General features: G+C 43.2%; 1 protein-coding gene and 1 long non-coding RNA gene across 5 annotated transcripts in view; one reads left to right on the top strand and one right to left on the bottom strand.

Annotated features, from left to right (window-relative positions):
- The window catches only part of LOC132465653 (uncharacterized), a 39,394-nt gene extending 27,747 nt beyond the window's left edge, over window positions 1–11,647 (bottom strand). Inside the window, exon 1 of the long non-coding RNA XR_009527660.1 lies at window positions 11,481–11,647. This is a non-coding gene — a long non-coding RNA (uncharacterized LOC132465653). The remainder of the gene's footprint in view (window positions 1–11,480) is intronic.
- The window catches only part of uvssa (UV-stimulated scaffold protein A), a 483,727-nt gene that overhangs the window by 44,261 nt on the left and 411,488 nt on the right, over window positions 1–27,978 (top strand). For 3 of the 4 annotated variants that reach the window (XM_060062337.1, XM_060062340.1, XM_060062338.1), the window contains 5 exons: window positions 14,382–14,502; window positions 20,509–20,704; window positions 21,563–21,706; window positions 23,262–23,445; window positions 23,764–23,875. In XM_060062337.1, coding sequence (XP_059918320.1) covers window positions 14,382–14,502; window positions 20,509–20,704; window positions 21,563–21,706; window positions 23,262–23,445; window positions 23,764–23,875 — 757 coding nt within the window. The remainder of the gene's footprint in view (window positions 1–14,381; window positions 14,503–20,508; window positions 20,705–21,562; window positions 21,707–23,261; window positions 23,446–23,763; window positions 23,876–27,978) is intronic. The other variant, XM_060062339.1, reaches the window with a different exon arrangement.

Raw genomic sequence — 27,978 nt, 5'->3', positions numbered from 1 at the left:
TGAACCACAACCATTTCAGACTGTGTGAACAAATGGACATTGGACTAATGGGTTCCAGGCTACTACGGTGCCCAAACCCCCACATTATATAGCATACCGGTACATGACAATAATCAGAACTATCCCAATCCATGCAAGCTTGTTGACAGTTTTCAGTTTTAATTTCTTTTAGTTTTAATTCCTATTGTTTACTTATTTTTTGAAATATCATTTTTTGAGTTTCATATTTTTATGTCATATATTTTGAAATGCTTATTTTCAATGCATGCTGAAAATACTGTGTTATGTGTGAATTCTAGTTAGACATGTTAGACATTTGATAGATCTTTTTGCCTTAAATCAGGTTGAGACTCCTGAACATGTTTAAAGGTTTTTAACGATGATCAAATGTAGTGCAAAATATGACCCAAACGACTGTTATGTTTTTGTTGTGACCTTAATAGTCACAAAGGGGGGATTGTGGTAGAAATTAGTGAGTATATTCTATAGTAAACCATGATTATTAACAGGCTTAATATTTTAAATAGTGGAAAACACATGACGCCTGAGTCAGGTTTCACACCAGATGGTAGGTACGCAGAAATGCCCTGGGAACTGCAGGGTCAAGTCATGTTGACCTCCACCTTTCAGGCGTGGGTCATTTTTGACTGACAAGCCTAATCCCTGCGTACCTCAGATCGGGGCACGGTTGATAACATGCTGAGATGAAGAGACAAGGCGGAAAACCTCATTAGGGACAAAGGGAACCTCCATTGGATTTCGAAGTTCCTGTATGTGTATAAAGGAGGGCTGAGACCGAAGTCCAGCCAGTGACTTTGCAAACTTACTCAGGCTGTTGTCGATGTTGTTTTTCTGCACGATAAAGTCTTTTGTCAATTCTTGCTCCGGACCCCTCGATTTCTTTTGCACTCTCTCTCTTGAATTAGTCTAAGTGTTTTAAATCTCAGTTAATCTTCAATACCACCCCCCAAAAAATGCTTGCCACCCCACTTGCCACCCAGGTTGTTAGAAGTGTCTCCAATATACATTTATTGAATGGTATTATGTTTTTTGCTACTGAAGCTGTTGATCTCATTGGTAACTTGTTTAAGTTTAAGAACTAAAATCTTTATGTCCCCCCTCCCCTGTAAAATGGTTGAGTCCATGAATCCTATTTGCTCTCTTCTCACCGTGCGCATCTGCCGCTTCATTCAAATGAAGACAGAAACGGTTTGAAAGCCAAAGAACTGGAGACATGCCAACTGTACGCTTGCAGTGATGAAAAAAGGTACAGTACAGCTGAAACTTGAATCAAGAAAATGTGATGGGTGGTCGCATGTGCCTTAATCTGCATGCCTGTTGTGTTCGTGTGTGGACGAGTGCGTGCTCGCCATTGACACACTGATTGCGATTGACGGTGGGGTTTCGAGATCGGACAGATCCAAACACACACACACACACACACACACACACACACACACACACACACACACACACACACACGCGCTTTCACAGTGCAAAGGCAGGAGGTGTTGCCCTTCTCTCAGGTGACAGACAACACAATTACTTTTCAAACGATCGACACCACATCAAGTCCAGCCGGCGCACAATGGGACCGCCCAAACACGCAACTCCACAGGCAGAGAATCCACAAGCCCTTTCCTCGTCTTATGAATATTAACAATGACAACCCATCACAACGAGGTGATGTAAATCAATCAAATATTAAATTGATTTAATATTAATCAAAGGGAGAGAAAATAAGTATTAAATTGGCTTTTCAGTGGCTGTTTCCCGATGTGCTCAGATGATGGGCGGATCATCCGAAGGGAACCACACTGAATCATTAAGTCTTTTGTGTAGAGATGGACGGGTAGATAGACGCAAGACTGACCGACAGACACACAGACAGACACACAAAACTTAAAATATAGACAAACAGAAAGATAGACACAATATGTTAACTGTTTTCATTAGCGATTGGTATAAATAAATACATATAGACACCAGGCATGTGTGTTTCCAACAATAAAAAGACTTGACTTGACTTGACTTTGTGTGTGTGATTTGCCACCCTTGAATTTAACTTGCCACCCTTCTGCCACCCCATGTAAAATTTTCTAGAATCGCCACTGCATGACAATAATTGGCACCAATCTTGCGCAATTAGAAGAGCAGGTATAGCCTATCGGACACGCAATCAGTGCACTTGCAAATGAGTGCCTGCAAGTATTGCAGATTTTGGTGTGACATTATTTAACCATCATTCTACCGCAAATATGACCCGACAGATGTACATTGAACACATACTCAAAGCACATCGTCCAACCCGGCGGATGCTGACAGACAGCCCACAACAAGCCAGACATCACCACGGCGGGTGTGCTCTCTCTCTCACTCTCGCACGCCCGTACACAACCACTCCAATTTATCCAACTCCAAGGCTAGGATGCTTCACTAAGACCACAACTAACCACAAGGCCCACACACACCTTATGCAAAACAATCAGTTTTATCATCAACATACAGTCACTGCAAAGATTTTAAGACGAGCCTCTTACCATAGGTTAGAATGGACCTAAAGTGTGTGAATCAAACAGTTTGGTTTAGCTTTGGTTTGCTATCCGTTTTTTGTGTGACTCGTTGTCAACATTACGACTTTCTTCTGTTAGGCGCACATGGGTAATCTGCATACGTGCACAGGACTGGCTGGCTCCGCAATGCAAATAATAGAACATATTTAATTATCTTTCTATCTGTCTTATCTATCTATCTATCAACGCATGTGTCTAGTTTTAATGTGATGTATTTTGTGTATGTCCAGTCAGACTTGTTGTCTCCCTTGTTATGTGTGGTCTTGTAGGCTATACTGTGTGAGCCGAATCACCTAAATTAATTCCTGACGTGTCGTTAGGTATGTGAATGTTCCATAGAATGCGCTTATCACCGCATTGCTAGGATATCTCGTGCCGACAGCTATTTACTATTTTATTTGACATGCTGTTGGACACCAAAATAAATAATTCATTCGTTCATTCATTGTCCTTCATCAATTGTGTTAATGCCTAACAATAAAACAGTGGAAACAAATGTAATTTAAATATGTATTTGTAATGTCTGGTTTACAATGAGCAGGCATATAGACGGGAATGGTTCTTTTTGACAGAAGCAATGCATTGAACATCATCAAATGACAAGAAGCTAATTGAGTTGTTTTGAGACTGTAGGAGAGATCTGTTTAATGTGTCGGCCTATATAAAACACAAACATAATTAAAACAAAATTCACAACTGATTATAAGTTGAGAATGGACTAATTGGCCAGCGATAGCTTCATTTGCTCTGGCTGGACGCACGTCTTCCTCGGGGGCTGCCGGTGGCTGATGGTGTCTGGGGAGAGGGATTCTCTTGGAGATGTTGTGCAGAATGATGCACGCAGCTATTTCTGTGCAGACCCGTTCTGGGTGCATCCGCATCTCCCCATGAAGGCAGTGAAACCCTCCGGATAACCCGACAGGCGGTCGATCTGTGAACAATGATCATATCGCCGGCTGTGTTTTGAAATGCCCCGTTTGCATAGAAGCGAAGCGCAATCAGCAGTTGCAAGGATGGTGGTAGCGCTGCATTGGATTGGATGTAATTGCTATAGAAACAGCCTGGAATTTCAACTCTACGCCTGCCCCTGACCAGGCGTAGGATTTACACCTGGTCTTAGTGAAAAGAACGCTACGCCCAGTTGGTGCAACCGGCGTAACGGTTAGGTTGGACTTACAACGCCAAGTTACGACCAGGCGTAGTTAAGACCAGGCTTACGCCTAGTTGGTGCAACCCAGCCAAGGGTCTCAATGCGGCTTTGTTCCGTGTCTCCCCAACGTGAAGTCATGCAATGCATTCTGGGGGAAATGAAAATCAATAGGAAACCACTAAAATAGTACCTACTTTTTCGTATTACATTCCGTTTTGTGATACCTAACAACATTAAATACAATAAATAAAAGTTTGAATCTTTATTACCAACAAGCAAATTGCACAAATTCGTTGGATAATAAACCCTGCAAAACTGCCTTTTAAATCCTTTCGTGCCCAGTAGAGCGGCAGTCTTTAAGTCTATGCTCCTTTTTTCCAAAAATTATGACTACTTGTCGGTGTTCAGTTTAAGAAGGTTTTGTGACATCCAGTCTTTAACCTGACTAAGACATTGATAGAGGGATTCTAGCGGGGAAAAATTCATTAGGGGACAGGGCTAGGTATATCTGTGTATCGTCATCATAGCTATGGTAGCAGATGGAGTCATTCTTTATGATCTGGCCAAGCAGGAGCATGTACAGATTAGACAAAAGCGGCCCGAGGATCGAACCCGAGGTACATTGCAGTTAAAGGCCCACTATGCAAGATCGGGCATTTCTTCGCCGTTTTCTTGGTTTGGCACGCACTTTTCTCTACACAACGCCCCCTCCAGCTTCAGAATTAGATATTTTACAACACTGTCGTAACAACTCGTTGACGACCCTTCACCATGCACTTCTACGCTAGCCATGTGCATTTGTTTTCAAAGAAGCCGGCGAATGCGTCGGAGCCATGTCCGATGTAGATGATCATGAAGTGTAATAATAATAATAATAATAATACATTTAATTTAGAGGCGCCTTTCAAGACACCCAAGGTCACCTTACAGAGCATATAGTCATCATTCAAAACTATGTAAAACAGACTAGGAATAAAAGGAAAACAGGTTAAACATGAAGAATAATAATAATTAATAACACTCAAAGACGCCTAAAGTGAAGTGGGGACCTCACTAACCACCACCTGTGTAGACAAGGTTATACATTTTTAAAACGGTGTATTTGTATTGCAATAAACATAAATCCACCCTTTTTTATAGTTGACTGGGATAATTTATATCCTAGATTATAATTGTTTTATTTTAGGTTGAACAGAACAATCAGTGTAAGAGTGTTGGCCAACATAATAATCTAAATCAACAAGAACCTGGATTCGGGGATTCAGCCTGTATCTGGGGGACGAGACAGACGAACAGCAAAACACCCGTGGAAACAAAGGAAAGGAAACATACAGGGCTCACAACCAAACGGTCGAGAAAACACAGTTTTACAGGGCTCACAACAAAATGGTTGAGCAAACACATTTGTACAGAGACTATCAACATCAAGAATACCACAAAGACAAAGTTCACCAACGGGTAGGGGTGTGACGATACACTCAGCTCACGAGACGAGACGAGATACGATATTCGGTTCACGAGAACGAGACGAGACGAGATTTTAAGAAAACTACAATGACAAAATATATTACTGGACCAACAGACTTTTATTAAACCGAGTTGCACATGCATTTTGAAATGTTTTATTATAACTCTTTACATGCATGAAATTGAAACTAAAACTAAAATTTATAAAAGTTGAAGTAAAATAAATGAAATGAAATAATTCTCCTTTTTCAGGTGCAAACAATATTATGTGCAAAACCAAATGAAAGTTATACTCCGTCAATACAGAGTGCAAACAGAGTCTGACCAAGTATGTCACTGACAACTTGGTATTGTCCGTGTCTTATCAGTCACTCTACTGCCATTCATCATTTCCGCCGGGTACCCAAAATGCTGCCAAACAAATGATTTAAAAGTGGCGGGGGCATCTTCAACGGTAATACGGGTATTTTCCGACGTCATTCTGGCTGCCTATGGCTGCTTCCCCTGCTTCCCCTCCTTCTCCTCCTCTTCTTCTTTTCCTTCTCCTTCGTTAGGTTCTGGCAGCCTAGACGTAGCAAAGGCGCATTACTGCCCCTACAGGCCACAAATAGAAGTTTGGATAGTTCACAAATCTCGCGAGACAGATTTCTCGCACGACGGGTAATATCGTCGAGTTTAATCTCGCGAGATCTCGTGGCACGAGATCTCGTCACACCCCTACCAACGGGTACTTTCAATTTCAAAAGCAACACGGCCAAGTCGGCGTCTGATTTGCAGTCTTTTTCTTCACGCTATTCCTGAAAAGCTTGCCCAACGTTTACTCGTGTCTGGCCTCTCTGTCGGTCAGTCTCCCTTTTCTCTTCTTCTGTTCCTCCAACATTGGGTTTCTCTGTCTCTTTTTCATCTATGATGAATGTAACAATCCCTTTGTTACTTGTGTAACTAAGGGATTATATGTTTGTATGTTTATATGTTTATATATCGAGCCGGTTCCGTGTTTGGGGGTCTGTGCTGTAAAGCAATTCATTACTTCGCGAGAACCGAGACTCCCGCGAGAGTGGGCGGCGGGTCGCCGGCAGAAACCTATTCCCTTTCTCCGCCAAGATGCGCAAGGGGGAGTCGAAACAACGAACAATCGAACAAAAATGTATAATAGAACCATCGCAATGACTCTTAGCCTGTTATATTAAGGTAAATCAAGCCAAAAAAGTTGCATAGTTCCCCTTGCACTCGTGTCTGGTCTCTTTTCTGGTCCAACTTCTTTTTATTCTTCTTTTGTTCCACCGACAGTCGCCTCTTGGGTCCCTTATCAATCGATTGATCCATGATGAATGCAACAATTGCCTCGCAACTGGCTGTTTATATCTAGCCTGTGCCATGTTTGGGGGTGTGTCTGTGCCGTAAAGCATTTTCGAAACTACAATCTGACTACATTTTCGAGGCGCGATTGGATACTTCCGCTGCATCACATCCGGATTGTGTCGGTCCGAACAGAGCAAGTTGCATCTGCGCTTTTTCCTTGGAGAGGCGACATGGGGCAATGACACACCCACCAAACGACCCAGAAATGGATGCAGGACCATCAGAATCAGAAACTCTCAACCTGCATAATTAATGTAATTTTGGCAAAAAAAGTTGCATAGTGGGCCTTTAAAGGGCGTAGGTGTTGCAGTAAAATTTCAAATAGACACAAAAGAATTCCATTCTGTGCTCTAAATAGGACCTAAGCCAGCTGATGACAATGCCATAGAGGCCCACACAGTGCTCAAGTCTATGCAGTAGTATGCTGTGGTCAACGGAATCGAAAGCTGCACTGAGATCCAACAGCATCAGAACTGTGGTTCTGCCAGAGTCATTGTTCAGCCTAATATCATTTACTACTTTCATGAGGGCTGTTTCAGTGCCATGATAATGTCTGAAACCTGACTGGTTGAGATCAAAGCAGCAAGTGGAAGTCAGGAAAGCAGACACTTGATTAAAGACAATTTTTTCAATAGTTTTGCCGATAAAAGGTAAGTTTGATATGGGCCTGTAGTTGGAGGACAGACCCATCCTGATGGTTCTTTTTAAGTAGTGGCTTAACAACAGCCATTTTAAGGGACTTGGGAAATATGCCGGTCAGTAATGAAGTATTGATTATCAAAAGCACATCAGTTGCTATTAGGTAAGGCACGGATTTGAAGAAGTTGGTGGGCAGAATGTCAAGTCAGACGTAGAAGAACTTTGGTTTCGTGCAGTTTTTTTCCAGAGTGTCAAAGTCAATAGGGCTGAAATTAGACATGCGTAGTGTTGGACATTACTGGGAGCAGTTAGTGGTTCATTATGAGTAATCCTATGCGATGTGAATAAAATCTGCTGTCTAATGTTCTTTACTTTGCTTGTAAAAAAAGATGCAAATTCATTGCATTTATCAACTGAGAGTAGCTCAGGTGCAAGATGAGGGGAGGGATTCGTAAGCTTGATGATATTCGAGAAATAAGATTGTCTTGCTTTACAAATTACGGAGTTGTATTTGTATAATGTCTCTTTATGGATTTGATAGTCAGTGTTGAGTTTGGATTTGCGCCATTTCCTTTCGGATCTCCTACATTATTTTTCATGCAGTTTAACTGACAGGTTGTTAGTCCATGGGGCCTTCTGTTGGATTTTTTCAGTTTTGATCGAGCAATGTCAACCCACTATATATATAGTGTAAACCAGGGCTATTCAACCTCCTCAACAAGTGGGCCGAAAAGGAAAACCCCTGGGGGTTCATGGGCCACACAGAGTAAAACTACGTGAATGAATCGTTACAAATAATTCGTACTTAAAGTAGTGTTAACTTAATAGATAAGTCAATCTATGAAAAAAAAAGGGCTTAACCCCAAAAAAATTGATACAAAAGATTTTTCAATGGATTATAGTAGTATTTGGTGTGCTGAAAAACATACTAAAAGTATACCAAAATATACCTCCCAGAAAGCCCTCATTTCCAAGATGGCGGCCGAAATGGTGGCGGGGTGCTTGAAATGGCTATATCTCAAATTGAAAAAATGTTACAAAGGAATTTTCAACTGATTCTGGTACTTCTGGACATGTTTATGAACATACTAAAAATCGAGGAAAATACACCTTCTGGAAAGGCTTCCTTTTCAAGATGGCGTCCAAAATGGTGGCCGGCCTAGCTTAAAATGGCTATATGTCTCAATAGAAAAAGATTATTCTGATGATTTTTCACTTGATTCTGGTACCTGCAAATATGCTTATGAACATACTAACAATCTAGGAAAATATACCTCCCAGAAAGGCTTCATTTTCATAATGGCGTCCAAAATGGCGGCCGAAAGCTTAGAATGGCTATATCTCAAATGGAAAATGTTACAGAAGAATGTTTCAACTGATTCTGGTACCTCTATACATTAAGAACGTGCGACAAATCTAGGTAAATATAACTACTAGAAAGGCATCATTTTCAAAATGACTGCCTGTAAGCTTTCATTGGTTAAATGGTTAAAATTGGTTACTATTCAAACTGGAAAGGTGGTGTTGGTGTTGAACAACATAAATGCCACACTTATTGTGGTCTTAATTCATCATCATCTTCAGGCTCCTCTGGAAGAAACTTGTTATGTGGATTGTCACATTCCTTAATGTCATGGTCCACAGACAGTAGACTGCTCTTTCTGCAAGAGCAGCGGAGTGTCTTGCAGGCAGTGGTACAGTTACAATGAATGACCTTCAAGAGACTGTCTGGAGCAACATTCATTGTTGACATGAGTGGGACAAATCTATTGTCCTGCAGTCTCCACCCCCAGTTCAGGGCATCCATACCATCTTCTGTTCCCATCCAGACCATGACCTGGTAGAATGCTGTACGACAGTGAAATTTGGTTGCAGATTCAGTTGGTGGCAAACGTTCAGGCGTTACAGTTGATGAAGCTGAGACAACCTTCTTGCTGAAAATGTTATATCGCATTGCTGCAAGGGAATCTGTGCACTTTCCACCAAAGAGGACAACCATTACTTGACACCCAAGGTCATCAATCACCTCTGTGGTCAGGTTTGGGACAATGAATGCATTGGCACAAGATCAAAGGACAGGATCCCCTTTTACAAGCTTCTGGAAAGCAGTCTTTTTGCCAACCCCGAAGATCCAAGATGTTTGGTCACAGCCAGTGAGAGCATGGATGAACGGAGAACACACATCATGTCCAAGTACTTCTTTTAAATGGTTTACGGCATACACTTGACTTGTCTGATCTGAAATAAACGCCCTTACTATCTCTCTGTGCATAGTGAAGTAGTAAGACAAGGAGATCTGTATCTTCTCCAATCAGCGTAGTGGTGTGAAGAAGAGATGATTCCACTACGATGTCGACATCAGCATCTCCAATTGAATTGACCACAGTGCAACCCCTTTCTTTCAGTTCATCGCTTATCATTTGGATCAGCCTCTGTTTATTCAGATCTCTTGACAGGTACTCCTCCTTCTTACCTGAGAACTCTGTCTCAGCAGTGAAGTTGACAATGGGATGAATATTGTTTCCTCTTCTTTGATGTGTGCAGTCTTTAATGGATGGCCCATCCCCATAGCCATCGAACACAATGGTGGTAGCCGAGCCATAATGTTGGATGGTGAAGTCGGCATATGACCGTGCTTCCGTGGTATTCGGTGAAGGAGTGAACCTCCATCAAGAACATAACGCCTCGTTTCCACATACGTATGTTTTTCGTATCCGTGCTTCCGTAAATTTACGGAAGGAGTCGCTTGTGTTTTACGTACGGGCATTACTTTATTTACGGACAAAAGATGAAGGAGTTCAAGTGCCTCGGGGTCTTGTTCGCGAGTGAGGGTACTATGGAGCGTGAGATTGGCCGGAGAATCGGAGCAGCGGGGGCGGTATTGCGTTCGCTTTACCGCACCGTTGTAACGAAAAGAGAGCTGAGTCGCATGCAAAGCTCTCGATCTACCGGTCGATCTTCGTTCCCATCCTCACCTATGGTCATGAGGGCTGGGTGATGACCGAAAGGACGAGATCGCGGGTACAAGCGGCCGAGATGAGTTTTCTCAGAAGGGTGGCTGGCGTCTCCCTGGAGACCTCGGGGAAGAACCAGGACTAGGTGGAGAAATTATATCTCAACACTGGCCTAGGAACGCCTCGGGATCCCCCCGTCAGAGTTGGTCAATGTGGCCCGGGAAAGGGAAGTCTGGAGCCCCCTGCTTGAGCTGCTCCCCCCGCGACCCGACCCCGGATAAGCGGATAGGAGACCGGTACTTTGGAACATGAGGATCGACATATGCAGAGATAAAAACAAACCAACCAGGCTTGGAAAGAGATCGCCGAGGAGTTTGGCCTGCCAGGTACTTAGCCTACAAGTTTGTGAAAAACATAAAAACTTTCATACGGTATCTCCGTAAAACGACGGCGAAAGTTCAATTTTTTGAACGTATATTACGGACATACCGGACAGAAATTTTACGGAGGGGAGGAGTCTCGGAGGAAAAACGGACATTACAGAGAATCAAATAGGAATGAATGGACTTTCGGTCGGAGACGGTTGGATCGCATACGAGAATGTACGTATGTGGAAACGAGGCGTAATGATCTGTTTCTGGTACAGTATCTAGGATTGCGTCACTTGCATGATCACAGATTGCGTGTGCAAGTTGTGGTTTATCAGCCTTGCGGAAGACGTTTCCAGCTTCAAAGAGGGCAGGAGGGAAAGGACTGAGTTTCGTAACACATAACCTCCTCAAATGATAGCTCTCCAGTTTGGGAGACGATCAGGAAACGTTGAAAAAGAAGTGCAGAATCAATTGTTCGATCAGGAGCAACCTTGATAGACGATTTTTGTCCAAGGGTTATGGCTTTATCCTTTCTACTAAATGAGAATGTGAATGCAGGCTGTCCAATCATTTTGTGCATGATATTGTGTCCAACAGAGTCATAATCATGCACGTTCACTCCGTCCTCAGTAACAACACCTGTAACAACATTCCTTAAAGAAGAGTCTGGAGAGAAAGGTGACCATATAGCAAGTTTTGAAGTAATCTTCTCCAGGTCAGCAGCATCCCTTTTCATCCTTGCCTCTGTTGAGTCCTTGTGCTGTTCTGATGTTGTGTATGCCTGGTTTGTGAACTCCTGCATTGCGGTGTTGTACTCTGATGTTATGCACTTTGACATGGTCCAAAGGGCTCTCTGATTGTCATTCTACTTTCATGCGTCATACCACCGGTAGTCTTCAATGACCTCATCAATGTCGGCCTCATCAATGAGGCCTGCCCATGCTGCGACAGATAACATGAAAACCCATTTTGAATTTTCTGAACACATCTGGGTGGTTGATGTGAAGCTGACTCATCTCTTGGACATAAAAGTGTACCGATTTCAAGTACTTGTAATGCCCAGCCGCAGCGAGAATCGGCATGCAGTCAGAAACAGCGCGTAGGTGCAAAAGCCAAGAACCTGTGCGATCTGCCGTTATCAACATTTTCCATTGGAGATATAGCCATGCTAAGATCCCGGCCGCCATTTTGGACGCCATTATGAAAATGAAGCCTTTCTGGGAGGTATATTTTCCTAGATTGTTAGTATGTTCATAAGCATATTTGCAGGTACCAGAATCAAGTGAAAAATCATTCGAATAATCTTTTTCTATTGAGATATATAGCCATTTTATGCTTGGCCGGCCACCATTTTGGACGCCATCTTGAAAATGAAGCCTTTCCGGAAGGTGTATTTTCCTCGATTTTTAGCATATCCAGAGGTACCAGAATCAGTTGAAAATTCCTTTGCAACATTTTTTCAATTTGAGATATAGCCATTTCAAGCTCCCCGCCGCCAATTCTGCCGCCATCTTGGAAATGAGGGCTTTCTGGGAGGTATATTTTGGTATACTTTTAGTATGCTATTCAGCACACCAAATACTACGAGAATCCATTGAAAAACCTTTTGTATCAATTTTTTTGGGGTTAAGCCCTTTTTTTTCATAGATTGACTCACCTATAATATGTATAGTACTACTACACGGAATAAACTCGTCAGATGCATTCCTTCCTTCTTCACTTTTAATCGTATCATTATAAAAGATTTTGTTCTCACATATTTTGGACACGCATTAGAATTCAACAATGTTGTTTGAATCATCACAAAACAGAACTACTGTACATATGAGACATTTTGAGCCAGTGAGTCAGCGAGAAAGATTGCACTGCCTTGTTTGCCTAGTTTGGCACATCCTGAGACACTCATGCAGCTTCTCATAGCTCATGGAGCAACGTGCCCTTGTTCTGATTGCATTCATATGAGAAAAGCTAGACTCACACGTATCGGTTGAGCCAAAAATTGTCAGAATAAGTGATGCCAGTTCCTGATTGTGGGGTACTGATACTGGCTAGTATCACCGGCTACACACAGAAACCGGATTTGCATGCAGCTATGTTTCACCTCTTGCGGGCCAGCAAAAAATTAAGAGGGGCCGCATTTGGCCCACGGGCCGCTGGTTGAATAGGCCTGGTGTAAACTATATATTATATATTCAAGCAATAGATCGCGACAGGCTGTGGTATGTGCTCATTATACCACTGTCAAAAGTCAAAATAGCTGTTTTATTAAAGAATACAAAAAAGTAGTCCCTCCTGGCTGCCTTCAAAATGCACGACGGTCGCTATGCAACACACTTTAGCGTCCCTCCGAGAGAAGGCTCGGCTAGAGCGGTTCGCCGGCAATATATCCTATGGAGCAGTTCACTCACCGTGTGCCTAAGCTTTCGTTAGTCTCTCCATCGCCTTGCTCACTCCCGGAGTAACAACATTTCCACCCTCTCCATCATTCAACATATTTTTAGGCTTCAGTGAACTGCGCTATTGCTTTAATACAACTACTTTTATACTTTGTAACCGTTTCTACTTCCAGGCGCGGAGTGATGACTTTCACAAAATGATTGGGCGTCATAGCAGTTATGTATACGCTCATTATACAACAGTTAGGAACCAATCAGATCGCTGGATTTAAGCCACCCGTTGTATAAATATATATATATAGTAGGGCTGTGCAATTAATCGAATTTCGATCGCGATATCAATTTTGGGGTCAAACGATCTCCAAACTCGTATAATCGAGTTGAAACGATTAATTTGACATTTTCCATTTTAAAGTAGGCCTAGAGAGTTTATGAAAGTTTATGAAAGAGACGCGCATGCGAAAGCATTCAACGCGGCGAGAGGGAGTACAATCTAACAGGCGTGCTGCATCAGGAAGTATGCCGTTGGCAGGAGGCGGGACATGCCAGTGAACCGCCAATCAGCAGCATCGACTGTTGACAGACATGTTGGAGTAGACCTACCGCGTGGAATCTAAAGTTTCAGTAACGTTACAGTTTGATGAACGATAACAAGCTCCTATAGCAGACTTTAACTAAGAGTTCTTTAAGGCAGAACTGCCAAGTACATCTTGTATATGTATTTCTGTTTAACAACAATATGATTTTTATTAGCCATGTGTTTGTTATGGCTTTGTGACTTTTAACTTTGCTATGGAGAAATGCTGGGACCGTTGTTCTCTAGACATTAAATAGGTTAAGTTAATTTTGGATACTTATACGTGTTTCTGTGATATTTGATTGTCTTAATATATTGTATTCATGAAATGTTTTATAAAAATCAAATGTTAGATTCAGAATGTTGTGGCAGACAGTAAACTTACACACGAAAAAGGTTTTATTTTGGATACTTATAATATACGTGTTTCTATGTCATAATTGATTGTATCAATAAATGCATGTTTTCAAACTCAAAAATAATCGTTTGAATAATCGTGATATCAATATTGACCAAAATAATCGTGATTATGATTTTTCCCATAATCGAGCAGCCCTAATATATAGTATATAATAATAATAATATAATACAATATATACATATCATATATATACTATATAGCCTATATACTAAAGAGTGTGCAGGAGAGTGAAAAATATACTTGTGGGTTGTTTAAAGGAGGATAATAAATGATCAAACAAATCAGGCCAACTGTTTGAACAAATTATGACTTTAAAAAATATTTAAAAAAATAATTTATTATTGTTATGTATAATTATTATTTTTGTGACACTGGATTAACGGTCGCTCCCCCAACTCAGTGTGATTGATTCCCCCCTGGGATCAATAAGATGATCAGATGTTGTCTGCCCCATACTTCTTCTGTCTTCAGACTCGGGCCACTGCAGACGTTGAGGAGGATGATGAAGAGGAGGATGAGGATGACTTTGAGGAAGTTCCAGAGAAGGAAGGGTTTGAACCCCACATTCCTGACCACCTTAGAGAAGAGTACGGTGAGTCTAACACACACACACATACACACACACACACACACACACACACACACACACACACACACACACACACACACACACACACACACACACACACACACACACACACACACACACACACACACACACAATCTTAAATATGCTAGCCTCTGCTAATGGATTGTCCATGTTTGCAATAGGAATGGTTGTGTTTTATTATGTTTTATATATATAATTTTTCTGTTTTGGAAGTGCTTTTATGTTTTCCTCCTTTAAGTAATCAGTCGTAATGATTACCAGTGCCCTAATCCTTTAAATCGAACACACGCTCTGACCAGAACCCTCACAGCCTTCAGAGATGTGTGGAGCCCAGGGGTTAGCCTGGGACCTTTTTTAAATTGTTTTATTTGGAGAAGTTAAGGCTTTTAAATAACCTTCTTGGATACGTCAACACTGTTTGGGGCCTTTTCTGTCGGGTTGCAGCAGATCAGAGTTGGATCACAGATCAAAGTTCTCGTTGATCCCCTGATCCTATTTCACTGTCGCTCTGATCTCTATCATCACTCTTTGAGGACAGGTTGTTGCAGTGTACTGCAGAATATAAGGATTTTATCTATCCTAATTTCACCTAGGGCTGGGCGATTAATCGAATTTCGATTTTAGCGTCAAACGATCACATAATTAACATCTTTTTTTTAATATAAATTTTTTTTTAACAGCTGGATACATATCTGTACATTATGTTAGATTTGAACATTTTCTTTTGGACCATTTTGTGTATTTCAAAGTTCTCAGTTACAAAGTATTTTTGAGAGAGACATGATGAATAAATACATCATGTCTTCAAACTCAAAAAATAATCTTCTGAATAATCGTGATTTCAATGTGGACCAAAATAATCGTGATTATAATTTTTTCCATAATCTAGCAGCCCTAATATGACCAATCTTGTTCAATTTAATGGTTTACAAAGCAATGGCAGCCTTTTAAAAATAGCTTGTGTTTTAATGCTTACACAGGTTAAATAAAGAAAATGATCGAGTTATCGAGTATTGATAGTGATCAGACTTATCTAAATAGGATATTTCATCAATATTAGCAGTTCTATTCACTCAATGCTAAGTCATTGTTGAAACCAGGTTGCCATGGTGTAGCCCGGGGCCTTGTCTTGAGGATCTTTCGCTCCAGTATGAAACAGCTTCTCTTGGCTTGTCTTTCTTCGTGTGTTGAAGTCGTATTCCAGTGTGATCCTCTGCCGTTAAGGTCAGTAGAGGTCATAGGTCAAATGTCCACATCATTATCCATCTCTGGGTGTTCTTGCTATTTCAGCCACACATTATGTTTCGTGTTATTATGTTTCGTAAGATTATATAATATATAGATATCGGTATAATATATAGCATATAATATAACGGCGAAAAGCTGTGTGCGCCTTCGGATGATATCATGAATCTTAACGACTGCGTCGGGTTCTCGGACGTCTCTGGTCCTTCCACATCAATCTGAAGTCCAGATTGAACATAGACATGGAGGAGAAAGGGATTTTTGCCGTTTGCGGCTCCCGGTGCTCCTCCGGCGAGGAGGTGCAGGAGGTCCTGCCGGCCCCCGGAACTGAGCTCCCGGTCCCCGCCGGAGGAGCTCCAGGAGTCCGCAAACGTCAACAATCCCTTTCTCCTCCATGTCGTGGTTCAATTGTAATGAGTTACGGAAGAGGCAGTGAAATAAGTATTGCTTAGACAGCGATTTATTAGATGCCACTGCTAATAAACCGTTGGAACACACACAAAACCGGTAACCACGGCAACGCCGGTAACCACATCAAATCCTGCGAAGCCGAATCCTCTCGAGAGCTCCCCGCTAAGGCCCACCCCCGTCTCCCAATCCCTGTGACCCTACAATATTATTAGGTGAGTGCTGCATGCAGCGCTCAACTGTAGTTCTTCTTAGGTTTTATTCTTTCTTTCTTTCTTTCTTTCTTTCTTTCTTTCTTTCTTTCTTTCTTTCTTTCTTTCTTTCTTTCTATTCTCTAGAAACTTTGGGACCTATCTCCTTCCTTCACCTAGAGACTCCATTCAAATTGTAAAATGTTCATATTAGCTTGGAATCGCGCTCTTCTTTTCATATTTTTTTAATATTTTATACTTTTTAAGATATTCTACTTTTAAAATAGTATCTTTTTTTAAACATGGGAGTCAATGCGAGGTACTTCAACAGTATAAGACGTAACTAAATAAATTCTCAACTGTTTATCTTCGTTCAAACCATTTAACAAATCTACACACTTGTATCTTCTATAATATCCAAACAGAATTTCGATATAATTTAAACTTGATTCAGAATCACAGTTTTAGTTTCATACCGGCTTCGTTTTCAGTTGGTCTCATTGATTTACATTTACGCTGGAGGAGGAAGTTCATCAGTGTTGCCAGATTGGGCGTTTTCCCCGCTGGATTGGGCTACTTTTGGAGGACGTTCAGGCAGAGTTGCCAGATTGGGCGGTTTTTCTCGCTCTATTGGGCTACTTTTAATCACGCACTGGTTCGCTATTCTCTTAAACACACAAACACACACACACTAAGTAAAGGAGCAGCGGCTCTATTCCGAGTTCCTCACGGATGGCTGAGCTTCTCACCCTATCCCTAAGGGAGACGCCAGCCACCCTTCTGAGAAAACTCATCTCGGCCGCTTGTGCCCGCGATCTCGTCCTTTCGGTCATCACCCAACCCTCATGACCATAGATGAGGATAGGAACGAAGACCGACCGGTAGATCGTGAGCTTTACCTTGCGGTTCAGCTCTCTTTTCGTAACAACGGTGCGGTAAAGTGAACGCATTACCGCCCCCGCTGCTCCGATTCTCCGGACAATCTCATGCTCCATCATACCCTCACTCGCGAACAAGACCCCGAGGTACTTGAACTCCTTCACTTGGGCTAAGGACTCATTTCCTACCTGGAGTAAGCAATCCACCAGTTTCCTGCTAAGAGTCATGGCCTCAGATTTAGCGGTGCTGATCCTCATCCCAGCCGCTTCACACTCGGCCGACAGCCGATCCAGTGAGTGCTGAAGGTCACAGGCCGATGATCCAATGAGGACCACATCATCTGCAAAAAGCAGTGACGAGATCCTCAAAGTGTTCCTTCCAACGTCCGACGACCTCCTCAGTTGAGGTCAACAGAGTCCCATCCTCACTGTACACAGTTTGGATGGTTCCCTGTTTCCCCCTCCTGAGGTGCCGGATAGTCTTCCAGAAACACTTTGGTGCCGAGCGAAAGTCCTTCTCAATGGCCTCTCCCAACTTCTCCCACACCCGCTGCTTAGCCTCCGACACGGCAGCAGCTGCAGCCCTTCGAGCCTGTCGGTACCCTGCAACCGAGTCAGGAGTCCTCCAGGATATCATATCCCGGAAGGCCTCCTTCTTCAATCGGACGGCTTCCCTGACCACCGGTGTCCACTACGGTGTCAAAGGGTTACCGCCCCTTGAGGAGCCTAAGACCCTGAGGCCACAGCTAGCCGCCACAGCTTCAGCAATGGAGGCTTTGAACACCGCCAACTCCGGCTCAATGCCCCCAACCTCCACAGGAATGCCAGAAAAACTCAGCCGGAGGTGTGAGTTGAAGATACCTAGGACGGGGGCCTCCTCCAGACGTTCCCAATTCACCCGCACTACACATTTGGGCTTACCAGGTCTATCCGGAAATTTCTCCCATTCCCTGATCCAACTCACCACCAGATGGTGGTCGGTTGACAGTTCCGCCCCTCTATTAACCAGAGTGTCCAAAACATCCGGCCTCAGATCAGATGACACGATCATAAAATCGATCATCGATCTTCGGCCTAGGGTAATCTGGTACCAGGTACACTTATGAGCACCCTTATGTTCGAACATGGTGTTCGTAAGGGATAATCCATGACTAGCACAGAAGTCCAATAACAAACGACCGCTCGGGTTTAGATCAGGGAGGCCGTTCCTCCCCACCACGCCCCTCCAGGTGTCTCCATCGTTGCCCACATGGGCATTGAAGTCTCCCAGCAGAACTACGGAGTCCCCTACTGGAGCCCCATACAGGACTCCATTCAGGGTCTCCAAGTAGGCCGAGTACTATGAACTGCTGTTTGGTGCATACGCACAAACAACAGTCAAGAGTTTTCCCCCCTACAACCCTTAGGCGTAGGGATGCGACCCTCTTGTCTACCGGGGTAGACTCCAACACCGCGGCGCTCAGCCGGGGATTTATGAGTACGGTACCAGGGCTGGGACTGTGCGTGGAGGTAAGCCCCACCAGATCTAACTGATAGCGCTCCACCTCACTCTCCGGTTCCTTTCCCCACAGCGAGGTGACGTTCCACGTCCCCAGAGCCAGCTTCTGCCGCCCGGGTCTGGTCCGTCGAGACCCCTGACCTTCGCTGCCACCCATGTGGCCGCGCACCCGACCCCAACGGGTCTTCCCACAGGTGGTGGGTCCATGGGATGAAGAGAGGGGGAATGCCACGTAGTTTGTTCGAGCTGTGCCCAACCGGGCTCCGTGGCAAACCCGGCCACCAGGCGCTCGCCATTTATGTCTTAATCTATGTGGCTTTATTAGAAAATATTTTCAAACTCACTTTATACTACAGCATTCACGCATTTTCTAGTATTATAAAGATATTTTTACATTATATCATCTTATATTATTTAGATATAGAGCTCCTTGACTCACGGCGGAGCTCCCGGATGTTTCTAGATTACAATATTTTATAGAACGTGTGATATTATTCAATTCAATTCAATTTTATTTTTATAGCCCTTAATCGCATAGTAGGGGATCCCTTCTTCCAGGGATGGTCAGGAGTGCAATGGGTGCCACAATTGACACACAGGTAAATACATGCACATCATATTAAAATGGTGATGGATCCATAATATCGTTGCGATATTATGGATCCTAAACGACTGCGTCGGTTTTTCTGACGTCTCTGGTACTTCCACAACACGTAGAGACTAGCCATGGTTGAGCATGAATTGGCGGTCACAAGAGGAAGCCTCCCTCAAACTCAGGCGAACAAGCGACCAAATAATTTTTCGTTGCGAACGCAGCATAACAACATCGCTGGAAATTCCCGAGTGAAATGACAGCACAGTATTTTTAGCACCAGAAGCAAATCATCTGTCAGCCAATCAGGAACTGAGGAATCAAACTCACTTACGTTTCAGTCAAACTCTGTCACACACACTACTATACTCTCTCACACACAATACTATTCTCTTTCACAAACACTACTATATTCTCTTGTATAAACAACTATACTCTCTCACATACAATACTATACTCTCTCACATACACTACTATTCTCTCTCACATACACTACTATACTCTCACATACCCAACTATACTCTCTCACATGCACGACTATACACTCTTATACCTACATGTAAAAGGAGTATAATAGTGTGTGTGTATGAGTATAGTGGTGTATATGCGAGATTATAATGGTGCGTGTGTGTGTGCATGCATGCATGTATGTGTGTACACATGCGCATATGACTGTGTACGTGTGCGTGTACATGCAATGTTGTTAGCACTTGTACTTCTCTGTTGTCACTGCTTTAGCTTGTTTGTAGGTGGGATTGTGAACTTTATTTCCTCATAGATTGGACCACATCGCCGTCTCCTAGACGGAGACGTGCTGTTGTCATCGGGAGGAGACGGCAACATCAGGGTTTAGTTCAGCCTGCTCGTAGTGAGGGAGGGGCACCGTCTGCAGCACAGAGCGTGTGGGGGGGGGGGGGGGGGGGGGGGGGACAGTCTGACCATGGCCAGGAGGTGGGATGGGCCTTGAGTTGGTTGAAGAAAGCCCGAGCGGCTGCAGAAGTACCTCACTCTCTGTTTGGCTCAGTTTGTGTTTCCACAAATCTACAAAAAAAGAAATTGTAATCATGTGAACTTGAATTCTGAATCTATCAAATCAACAAACCCATCAAAGTAACTTCAAGCTAACCAGTGACTAAGTGAAGCCAGCATTCTTCTTTGTGTTTTTTCCATATACAGGTCTTGAACCCTCAGCATCCACATCTGCAGCACCACCCACCCAGAGAGCTCTACCTAAGAGGCCGGCCCCAGTGGTCTCCCCCTCCACCACTGCTAGACAGCTGAGGAGGAGGCTGGAGGAGGAGAGGGATCCTACCTGTGCGGCCGCCACACTGCATCTCTTGAAAGGACAAATGCGTCCCTGCACAGGCCCAAGGTGAGAGAGGGTTCTGTCATCAACCATTTGTTCCACACACACAACAGTTATTGTTCTCTTTTCAAAGACTCACTCGCCAGCCTTTGAGTCGAGCATCAGTAGATATCCTTTTGGCGGGGAAGTCATTCCTTCCTCGCCTTCAACTATGTGCCTTAATTAAAATATATTTTCATCCTAACTTTGCATTACAGCACAGCACACACCGCATTTTCTGCAGGAAATGCATTTCCTAGTTTTTGTTTGATACTTAAGAAGTTTAATTTGATTATATTGACACATATGATCAGTATGTGTCAATTCCCACTGATCATATGTGTCAATATAATCAAAAGCTCATTTGAACATTTTTAAAGTGGAATGGAGTCTCTAGATGAAAATTTGTGAGAGAAGTAGGGCCTCAAAGTTTATAGAGAATAATAAAGAAAGAATGAGGCCTAAGTAGAGCAATATTTGAGCACTGCTTGCAGCACTCACATAATAAGACTTTCAGGGAGAATGAAGCAAAAACTTTAACTTTAACTTGAAAACAAATGATTTGGTTAATTTGGTTAATAAAAAGTAAAGTCAATTTGGCGACAGGGGGCGCCATACCTCAGAATCAAACTAATATGATCAGCCTCATTATTCAACCAATCACAAGTGCTTCGAAGCGTCCTGGGACTCAAACCTCAGCGTGCTGCTCATTAGCCTTGCTAGCATTAGCATGTTAGCATGCACACGGAATGTCACGCGACGAGTTGGCTCACGTACAACCGCTAGCATGACACGTCTAGGTCAGTATTTGTTGCCTCACCGGATGAATAAAGGATTCTCTTCTCTTTGATGGCTCTTTGGTTCATGTTCTCCTCCTGTGACCAGCCCAAGAGTCTCGGAGCCCCCAAGCCCTGCTGAAGGCTCTGCCCCCGCGGGGGGCGACGGGGCCCCTGATGCTCCCATCGTCCCCTTCGGTCTGGACCTGTACTACTGGGGCGAGAAGCAGCCCGGTGCAGGCAAGATGATCAAGTGAGTGGTCATGTACACTCAAGTTATATTAGGACACACACTGGTTCTCAATGGACAGAAATTATCAGACTAAATGCATTTAATCATATTTGTCCGGATATATTTGATCATTTTACATTAGTGTGTTCAAGTGTGAGCCAGTTCTGAGCAGTTGAATCTGCCTTGAATAAACGGCTCATCTTCGTCAACTTCACAAATCAACCGTAAATCAAATCAAACCGGAAGACAGGGGTCAAAGGGGGGTGTCAGTGTGCAGGCCCCCACTGAGGGGGGGGTCAGTGTGACAACCCCCACTGAGGCCAGAGGAAGTGGCGGCGATGTGAGAATGCTGCTCCACGGTCCTGGTAAACCGAGAGGGCGGCGCTAGGGGAGCATCTGAGACCAAGGGACAAGTGATCTGGTTCATCCAAGGAAGGAGATTAGTTGTTTGAAGTGTCATGCATCTCGGGACACCAAGTCCATGTAGCGAGCCGTAGCACTCGGATCACATGCTCATTTCTTTGAAATAAAAAAAAGTAAAGAAAAGGATTGATGCAGGTCGGAGCAATGTCAACATTACAGGTCTTCGGAGTGTAAGGTAAACAATGCAGGAGGTCCTAGTAGGGTTTGTAAATAATGTAAAGGCCAAACGTCATCGTAGGGTTTGTAAATAATGTGGAAGGCCATAGATCTTCTTAGGGTTTCTAAATAATGTAAAGGTCAAAGTTCGTGGTAGAGTTTGTAAAGAATGTAAAGGCCAAAGGTCGTCATGGGGTTTGTAAATAATGTAAAGGCATAAGGTGGTTGTAAGTTTTGTAAATGTAAAGGCCAAAAGTCTTAGTAGGGTTTCTAAATAATGTAAAGGCCAAAGGTCCTAGTGGGGTTTGTAAATAATGTAAAGGCCAAAGGTCATCGTAGGGTTTGTAAATAATGTGGAAGGCCAAAGATCTTCTTAGGGTTTTTAAATAATGTAAAGGTCAAAGTTTGTGGTAGGGTTTGTAAATAATGTAAAGGCCAAAGTTCGTAGTAGTATTTGTAAATAATGTAAAGGCAAAAGGTCCTAGTGGGGTTTGTAAATAATGTAAAGGCCAAAGGTAGTCATAGTGTTTATAAATAGTGTAAAGGCCAAAGGTTGTAGTGGGGGTTTTATTTTATTTTCAATGCTAATGGTTGTACGGTTTGTAAATAACGTTTAGGCCAAAGTCATTGTAAGTTTTGTAAATAGTGTAAAGGCCAAAGGTCGTAGTGGGGTTTGTAAATATTTTCAAGGCTAATGGTTGTTGCAGGGTTTGTAAATAATGTAAAGGCCAAAGGTTGTCGTAGGGTTTGTAAAGAATGTAAAGGCCAAAGGTCGCCATAGGCTTTGTAAATGATGTAAAGGCTGAAGGTCGTCGTAGGGTTTGTAAATAATGTAAAGGCCAAAGGTCATAGTAGGGTTTGTAAATAATTTAAAGGCCAAAGGTCAACGTAGGGTCTGTAAATATCGTAAAGGCCAAAGGTCGTTGTAAGGTTTGTAAATAATGTCAAGGCTAAAGGTTTATGCTGTGTGTCATGTGGTGTCTATCTCAACCGATAGGTCGACATCCCAGCACCGTTTCTGGGTTCCCAGCGAGGTGGATGAGGAGACGGAGAACCCAGAGTTGTTGGCTGAGAGCAGCAGCAGATACATCTCCTTCCCAGGGACCTTCACCCCCGTCTCCCACCACTGCAACGCACTGCTGGGGAACGGCAGACTGTGCCCCCGTCAGGACCGGGTCAAGGTAACACCGACTCTAGAGGATCAGACTCTTTAACTGTGCCCACCACAGGACAGGGTCAAGGTAACACAAACTCTAAAGGTCAGACTCTTTAACATCAGCCCTGGTGGAGCAGCAGTTTGACTGGGCCAAACAAGGTCAGAATAAAAATATATACAGTATATGCTGTAAATAGCTTGTTAAAGGCACATGCATTAAGAGTGTTGAAGGCTACAGTCAATCCTTCATTAACAATTCTCTGTTGACATTTGTTGTACACACAATGTTTACTGCTTGTAATCAAAAGCTGCCCATTTATTCCATTATTAAACGTTCCCTCAGTGCCCGTTCCATGGAGTGATCGTTCCTCGCGACGCTCGCGGCCGGCCGAGCCGGGCGGAGGACCGGGCACGGGAGGAACAGGAGGAGCGACGGCACAGGGAGAGCCATCCTGGTGAGAACAGAGAACGGTATCACTAACAGGGAGAGCCATCCTGGTGAGAACAGAGAACGGTATCAGTAACAGCGAGAGCCATCCTGGTGAAAACAGAGAACGGTATTACAAACAGGAGGGAGAACGGTATCATTAAAGGTCCCATGGCATGCTACTTTATGGATGCTTATACAGTCAGTTCCATAAATATTGGGACATCGACACAATTCTAATCTTCTTGGCTCTTTACACCACCACAATGGATTTGAAATGAAACGAACAAGATGTGCTTTAACTGCAGACTTTCAGCTTTAATTTGGAGGTATTTACCTCGAAATCAGGGGTGTAGGAATTACAACAGTTTGTTTATGTGCCTCCCCCTTTTTAAGGGACCAAAAGTAATGGGACAATTGGCTGCTCAGCTGTTCCATGGCTTGGTGTGTGTTATTCCCTCATTATCCCATTTACAAGGAGCAGATAAAAGGTATCGGGCCCTATCTTGCATCCGGCGCAAGTGACTTAGTCACTGGCGCATGTGTCGTTGCTAGTTTACAACTGGCGCAGAGCGTTCTTTTCCCACCACCGCCACTCGCCGGTAAATTAGGGATTGATCATGCGCCCCAAGGGGCGGTTCGGCGGAAGGAGGAGGCGCAAACGGTATTTTGCCGTTTCTGAATACCATTGCGCTACTGACCAGGAAATACCTGGTTTAAAGTCAGTGGCGCGTTGTTCAGATGCTATTTTAAGGGTGCATGCATACATGCGCATGCGATGCATATGGATTGCTTGTGCACCTTGCGCATACACTTTGCTTCTCCCATCTACCTAGCCGCACATTCTTGGTAAATTATTTGGGAAAGAACAGCTGATGCATCGGTAATAAGTTGTACTTTTATATCAATGCATCTGCAAACACCGTACAGCAAACACATATTTTCTTGACATCGTGTAGGCCTACATGCCCATAACTTTTAGGATTGATGAGTATTTGATCGTGAAAAACATTGTTTTACCGCAAGTGAGTGTTAAAAAGAATGAATGAATGCGGGCGCGCGCGCGTGTGTGCTCTGTTTAAACACACGCAAACTAAACACGTAACGCATAATACAATCAATGGCAATGTCTATTACCGCGGGGACACATGCATATTAGGATAGCATACAATACTGATAAGAAACAATGTTTATAATGTATTGCGTATATCATTAAATAGAACCACAGTTACCGCATATCATATGTTATATCATATACGTTTTCTTTGCCGAAATTTATTTGAGGACTCAGTATTTCTGAAGTTGTGGAAGAAAACCCCTTATTCCATGTGTGAATTAGGCCATATTATTTGGCAATAAACTGAGCCATTTGCAGTTTGAAATTCATGTGCATCTGTATCATCGGAGACTGCAGACGCGCTGTCAAAATATCAACTTGTCCGATTCAAATGCGCTCATGGCTCTTAAAGGGGATGGGAGCTGGCACTCTCATTGGTTTGTTGGACGTTACGCCCAAACCACACCTACGGGTAACTAGGCTGCTTCATACCAACCCTTTTGACACTTGCGCCGCGGCCTGCGACGCAAGTGTCATTTATCCGCCTGTAAAATAGCGATAGCGCCGTAGAACCGCCCACAAAGCTACTTGCGCTTTGCGCTTCCCACTTGCGTTTCAGACCGTTAAAATAGGGCCCATAGAGTTAATTTCAAGTGTCCTATTGGCATTTGGAATCTGTTGCTGTCAACTCTTAATATGAGATCCAAAGTGCTAAAAGAGCAAGCCATCATTAGTCTGAAAATCACAACAAACCCATCAGAGCGATAGCAAAAAAATTAGTTGTGGCCAAATCAACTGTTTGGAACATTCTTAAAAAGAAAGAACGCACCGGTGAGCTCAGCAACACCAAAAGACCCGGAAGACCACGGAAAACAACTGTAGTGGATGACCGAAGAATTCTTTCCCTGGTGAAGAAAACACCCTTCACAACAGTTGGTCAGATCAAGAACACTCTCCAGGAGGTAGGTCTCTGTGTGTCAAAGTCAACAATCAAGAGAAGACTTCACCAGAGTGAATACAGAGGGTTCACCACAAGATGTAAACCATTGGTGAGCCTCAAAAACAGGAAGGCCAGATTACAGTTTGCCAAACAACATCTAAAAAAGCCTTCACAGTTCTGGAACAAAATCCTATGAACAGATGAGACAAAGATCAACTTGTACCAGAGTGATGGGAAGAGAAGAGTTTGGAGAAGGAAAGGAACTGCTCATGATCCAAAGTATACCACCTCATCAGTGAAGCATGGTGGTGGTAGTGTCATGGCGTGGGCATGTATGGCTGCCAATGGAACTGGTTCCCTTATATTTATTGATGATGTGACTGCTGAAGTGTTTTGGGCAATATTATCTGCTCATATTCAGCCAAATGTTTCAGAACTCGTTGGACGGCACTAGGGGTGTAACGATACACGTATTTGTACCGAACCGTCACGGTACAGGCACTTCGGAGCGGTTACAGAGGTGTACCGCGGTACGTAAATGTGGCGTACATAGCGTTAATATGGCGAATGTAAAGGCTTGTTTTGCGATGCGGAATTTAAAACTTGAAGTCGGAGTTCCACCCGGACTGTTTAGCCAGAGTAGTATCTCTATAATCCGACTACGGAGACCCCTCAGCAGCTCTCCGTTGGGATGTCGGGTACGCAATGCAATTTGCCGCCCGTTCTATCTTGACTACCAACCATGTAAGCAGTGTTGTAAATAAACTTCCAAAGCTTTTCATGTCTTATTTGGTGTTTTATTGGTCCTTAAGGTGCAAAGTAAACAATGCACAAAGTAATTAAGGTGTAAAGTCAAACCGAAGAACTGATTCCGTAAATGAATTTGTTAGAGGGCCAATAACAGTCCTTGCCGTCTCCGTTGCGTCAACCAATAGGTCCATTGCGTCGATGGATAGTTAAAAAATATTGGATGCTCTCCGGCTATGGAGAGGGCTCTCCGTGTCTACGTACAGCACTTTAACATGCACACGCTAGGGATGGGCAACGATCGTAGAATAGTCGAATAGTCGGAGTCACGTAGAATATCGAAAAATGAATGTGACTATCGTTATTTATTACACGGCTCTTCTCAATGCTGTTGAACGCTCCGTTGACTTGCATGTAGAGTTGTGACGTTCACGAACGAACCAAATCTATTGAACAGCTCTTTAACATGAACGATTGGAACCGAGTCGCATTGGTGAGCCGTTCTTTTTCTTTTTTGTTGATTTCTTTTTTTTATTGCTGTCATGTTCACAGCATGCGCACACAAGCTAGTCCTCCTACTCCACTGAGACGGAGAGCATGCAGAGTGCACTCGTGGTGGAATGTTGATATGCAAATTTCACATGTCAATCAGAAGCGGGAACACGCGTTTGTTTGTTTCACTCGAGTGCGTCCGCGGCGGAGGCAGAGTACTGCAACTATGAGCCAAAGAAAGCCCAGCAGCATCTCTTTCTTAAAATATTGTTGACTAAGATTTGCACTAATGTTACTACGGACAGTTCAGGAGTCCTCTGCAGTGTTATACTTGAAAGAAACTTGTTTTGTAAAAGTTTTTCTATTTATATTTTTGCATGGAAGTTCATTGCCTGCTTAGTTTTTATTGTGCTACAATTAAAAAGGTGATACATGATGAACAAGTGAAAAGAGCTGTATTTACACTTCGACACATTGTATACAAAGATCCAAAATAGTGATCTCAGTGTCAAAGCAGAGGGATATAGCACCACCTTGTGGAATGTTTACAATGAATGCAGATCAGACATTAAAATCGAGTCATTGTGTCATTGTGTGTGCGTGTATCCGAGGTGCGTGCGTGCTTTGGCGGTTCTTGATTGACCGATCTTTGAATATTATTCGAATACTTCTCAGCGAATACCGAATAGTATTTTTGCCAGAAATGCACATCCCTAGCACACACATTTTAAAAGGCACCATCCAGGGGTTACTATCACTATTGCTGTGGGAAAAAAAAAGAGCTGTGCAAACCCAGCTCACGACACTATTTCAACAACCCCTGTCTGGGAATGTAGAAATGCTAATGCTATAACCAAGTTTATTGCTGTTTTCATTGCTGCTGATCTACGGCCTT

Source organism: Gadus macrocephalus, chromosome 10 (genome assembly GCF_031168955.1).
Source record: "Gadus macrocephalus chromosome 10, ASM3116895v1".
Classification (NCBI taxonomy): Eukaryota; Metazoa; Chordata; class Actinopteri; order Gadiformes; family Gadidae; genus Gadus; species Gadus macrocephalus.
The sequence above is the reverse complement of the archived record's forward strand: the minus strand, read 5'-3'. Positions and strand labels throughout refer to the sequence as shown.